This window comes from Pelophylax lessonae (assembly GCF_965119305.1).
Source record: "Pelophylax lessonae genome assembly, chromosome: 2".
NCBI lineage: Eukaryota > Metazoa > Chordata > Amphibia > Anura > Ranidae > Pelophylax > Pelophylax lessonae.
This window is the reverse complement of record NC_138769.1, coordinates 717896185-717900173: the sequence shown is the minus strand read 5'-3', so window position 1 is coordinate 717900173 and position 3989 is coordinate 717896185. Positions and strand designations below refer to the sequence as shown.

At 39.2% G+C, this 3989-nt stretch overlaps 1 protein-coding gene across 1 annotated transcript; it reads left to right on the top strand.

The window, feature by feature from the left end:
• Positions 1 to 2188: 2188 nt before the first annotated feature.
• On the top strand, positions 2189 to 3121 carry LOC309548273 (odorant receptor 131-2-like; the record flags this gene model as incomplete). The annotated part of the gene is made up of 1 exon (XM_082248220.1): positions 2189 to 3121. The coding sequence occupies one exon, from the start codon at positions 2189 to 2191 to the stop codon at positions 3119 to 3121; it is 933 nt and encodes a 310-aa protein (XP_082104346.1).
• Positions 3122 to 3989: the final 868 nt, after the last annotated feature.

The window sequence follows — 3989 nt, the reverse complement described above, 5'->3', positions numbered from 1 at the left end:
AAGGCTGTGCACAAGGTTTAGGAGTGTGTCTATGGGAATGTTTGACCATTCTTCCAGATGCGCATTTGTGAGGTCAGGCACTGATGCTGGACGAGAAGGCCTGAGTCTCTATGGTCATTTCACAAGCCCATCCCCCATACAGTTAGAATTCACTCCCCTAGGCTCACATTTAACCCTTTGATCACCCCTAGGTTAACCCCTTCCCTTCCAGTGTCATTCTTACAGTAACCGTGCATATTTTTAGCACTGATTACTTTAGTAATGTCACTGGTCCCCCCCCAAAAGTGTCAAAAATGTCAGTCAGGGGGTCCGATCTGTCCACCGCAATGTGGCAGTCCCGCTAGAAAATCGCAGATCGCCGCCATTACTAGTAAAAATAAATAAATAAATATGACATAAATCTTTCCCCTAGTTTGTAGACGCAATAACTTTGGTGCAAACCAATCAAAATACAATTATTGCGATTTTTTTTTTTTTTACTAAAAATATGTAGCAGAAAACAAATTGGTCTAAAAGGATGAAAAAAATAGATTTTTAAATATATATATTTTTTTGGGAATGTTATATAGCAGAATGTGAAAAATATATATTTTTTTCAGAATTGTCGCTCTTTTTTTGTTTATAGCGCAAAAAATAAAAATCGCACAGGTGATCAATTACCACCAAAAGAAAGCTCTGTTTGTGGGGAAAAAAGGACATCAATTTTATTTGGGTACAGCGTCGTACGACCGCGCAATTGTCCGTTAAAATAACGCAGAGCTGGATCGCACAGAATGGCCTGGTCATTAAGGGGGCAAATCCTTCCGGTACAGAAGGGGTTAAACGATTTATGTATTTATAATGTTGCCCTTCTAGCCACATTTAAAGACCCTTCCCCCCACCACGATACAGTATTTAAAAAAATAGCTTTGGTACATGCCTCCTATAATAGTGGCCAGCTACATGCACCAATTCTCTGACAGAGAAAGCCCTGGGTGGACCACAAGGTTCAGTGTTGGAAATGTTACTTTTTAGCTTGTTTTTAACCACTTGCCAACCGCCCACTGTAGTTTTACTTCTTGGCTGTGCAAAACCACGTAGTACTACGTGATTTTGTGCACGAGCGCACGCGTGCCGCCGGAGCCGCGCTCCCGCTGTGTTTAGACACATCAGGAGGTGGGCCGCGGGGGAGCAGCATCGATTGCCGCCTTCCTCCCGTGATCATCAGATAAACTGACAGAAGACCCGCCTGCTTATGTAAACAAAGCAGGCTGATCTTCTGTCACACAGGCAGGGAGAGATCGGGAGTTTCAGCTAAGCTACAAACCCGATCTCTCTGTGTGCCTGTCAAAGAGCCCTTCCCCCACACGTCAGTAAGCATATTTAGGCATAAATTTAACCCCTTTGATCACCCCCAGTATTAACCCCTTCCTTGGCAGTGTAATTTATACAGTAATCAGTGCATATTATTTAGCACTGATTACTGTATTAATTCACTGGTCCCCAAAAAGTGTCAAAAATGTCAGTTAGGGGTCCGATCTGTCCGCTGCAACATCACAGTCCCGCTAAGAAATGCAGATCGCCGCCATTACTAAGGAAAAAAAAAGCCCAAAAATCGATCCCGTAGTTTGTAAACGCTATAACTTTTGCGCAAACCAATTAAAATACACTTTTTGGGATTTTTTTTACCAAAAATATGTAGCAGAATACAAATTGGCCTAAACTGATAAAAAAAATTTAATTTTTACATTTTTTTTATTGGGAATGTTTTATAGCAGAAAGTAAAAAATGTGACGTTTTTTTCAGAATTGTCCCTCTTTTTTTGTTTATAGCGCAAAATCGAAAAACCGCAGAGGGGATCAAATGGCGCCAAAAGAAAGCTCTATTTATGGGGAAAAAAAGGACATCAATTTTATTTGGGTACAGCGTCGCACGACCGCGCAATTTTTCATTAAAATAATGCAGTGCCGAATGGCAAAAAATGGCCTGGTCATTAAGGGGGTAAAACCTCTTGACCCTCTCTCTTAGATTGTAAGCTCTAATGAGCGATTCCTACTGCATGAAAGTGTATTGTATTTGTACTGTCTACCTTCAAGTTGTAAAGTGCTGTGCAAACTGTCGCCACTATATAAATCCTGTATAATAATAATAATAATTTTTATTACTAACACATGTTTTCATATTTTTGCAGTTTCCCTCTCTTTTGGTCATGACAAACATTTCAGATCTCCAGAGAAATACAACCCAGGTAATTGGTCTAAGCAATTACGAGATACTGAGGTTGATCTTACTTGGCATTACAATTACAAATTTCATATTCTTCTCCTATTTCATGGCAGTTATGCTAAGTGTCTGCTTCACCAGCATTGTTGCTCGCCAAGAAGTCCGCTACATCTTGTTTACACACATGCTTGTTAATGACTTAGTCTATCTCTTCTTTAGCCTATTCTTATTCTTAGCTTCCTATTATCCCACCAAGTACCCTGCACCTTTCTGCTATATATTTGTCATAGTGAGCTCCACTTCTCTGAAGATCACTCCCTACAACCTGGCCGTAATGTCTTTGGAGCGCTTTATCACCATATGTTTTCCGTTCCGACACAGAGAGATCTGCACTGTACAAAGAATGGGTATCGCTATTGCAATTATTTGGGCCATTGGACTGTTGCCTAATGTTGCAGATTTTTTTGTTTTGACTTTAAGCGTCGAGAAAACATTTTTTGCTAGGATTGTAATTTGCAGCCGGTCTTCATTCATTGTCACATCTGTCCAAGATACCATAAGACTTGCCAGCCATGCCTCAACATTTTCTTTGGTGGGGTTCATAATCATCTTCACATACATCAAGATCATGTTGGTGGCTTTCAGGGTTGACTCAAAAAAGTCATCTGCCGCTAAAGCTGGAAGAACCGTCATGCTCCATGCGATTCAGCTTCTGCTGTGTATGATGGCTTACAGCTACAGCATCTTTGAGATCATTTTTAAAAATTATATTAATTTACTCCCCATCATCAATTTCTGTTTCTTCATGTGCCTGCCAAGGTTCCTCAGCCCTTTTATTTATGGGATTAGGGATGAGCTCTTCCGCAAGCAGATTAAAAAATTTACTCTGTGCGGTTTTCAAAAATGTAGTTCTAAATAAAATGTAAAGACATGGAATATGGAATTATAATGTTTGAACTATAATGTTTTAGCACAAAAGAAAAGACATCTATTCTATTCGATATCAAACCAAAACAGCCAATCAAAGTAGTCACATGATTGTAAAGTCCATCCAGCCCCTAAAGACCCACAAAAAGGGGCATAGCGGGTGGACAGGAAGAAGTTAAGGCATGGAATTATATTTTGGAGTAACTTTGTGACACTCAGCAGAACTGAAGAAGTTGCTTGGAGAAGCTGGGAAACATTACAGAACAAGTCTAGTTGAATGTGACTATTGCTAGTTTTATCGTAGCCTGAATAAATGAGAACCTTCACAGATACATAGCATTGCTAGCAGGTAGATTGGTAGTATTGGTGGAAGAGGTTTTGTATGTAAGATGCCATGAAATAGAGTCAGAATGTGCAGAAGTTGCCATCGGTGGCCACCAACTGGCTGAAAGAAACCAGGTAAAGATAGTAGTAGCGGAGTGTGGAAAGTAGAGCTTGCTGGAAGCAGAGTTGTATAAAGTACTCGAAACCCATACTTGAGTAAAAGTACAAGTGCTCGTTCAAAAAGTGACTTGAGTAGAAGTGGAAGTGCTCGATCAAAAAGTGACTTGAGTAGAAGTACTAAAGTATTCAACATTTTTTGTACTTAAGTATTGCAATTAGTTTTTTTTTTTTTAATTTTGCTACTCAAGTACTGAAAGTAAAAGTACCAGTAATTTTTTTTAAAAAAAATTGCTACTCAAGTGCTGAAAGTAAAAGTACAAGTACTGTGTAATGTAGTTATTAAAGAAAGAAGTCAAAAGTTTATTAAAGTTAAAGTTATTAAAGTTAAAATTCATCTGGCCCTCTGGTTGAGTTCT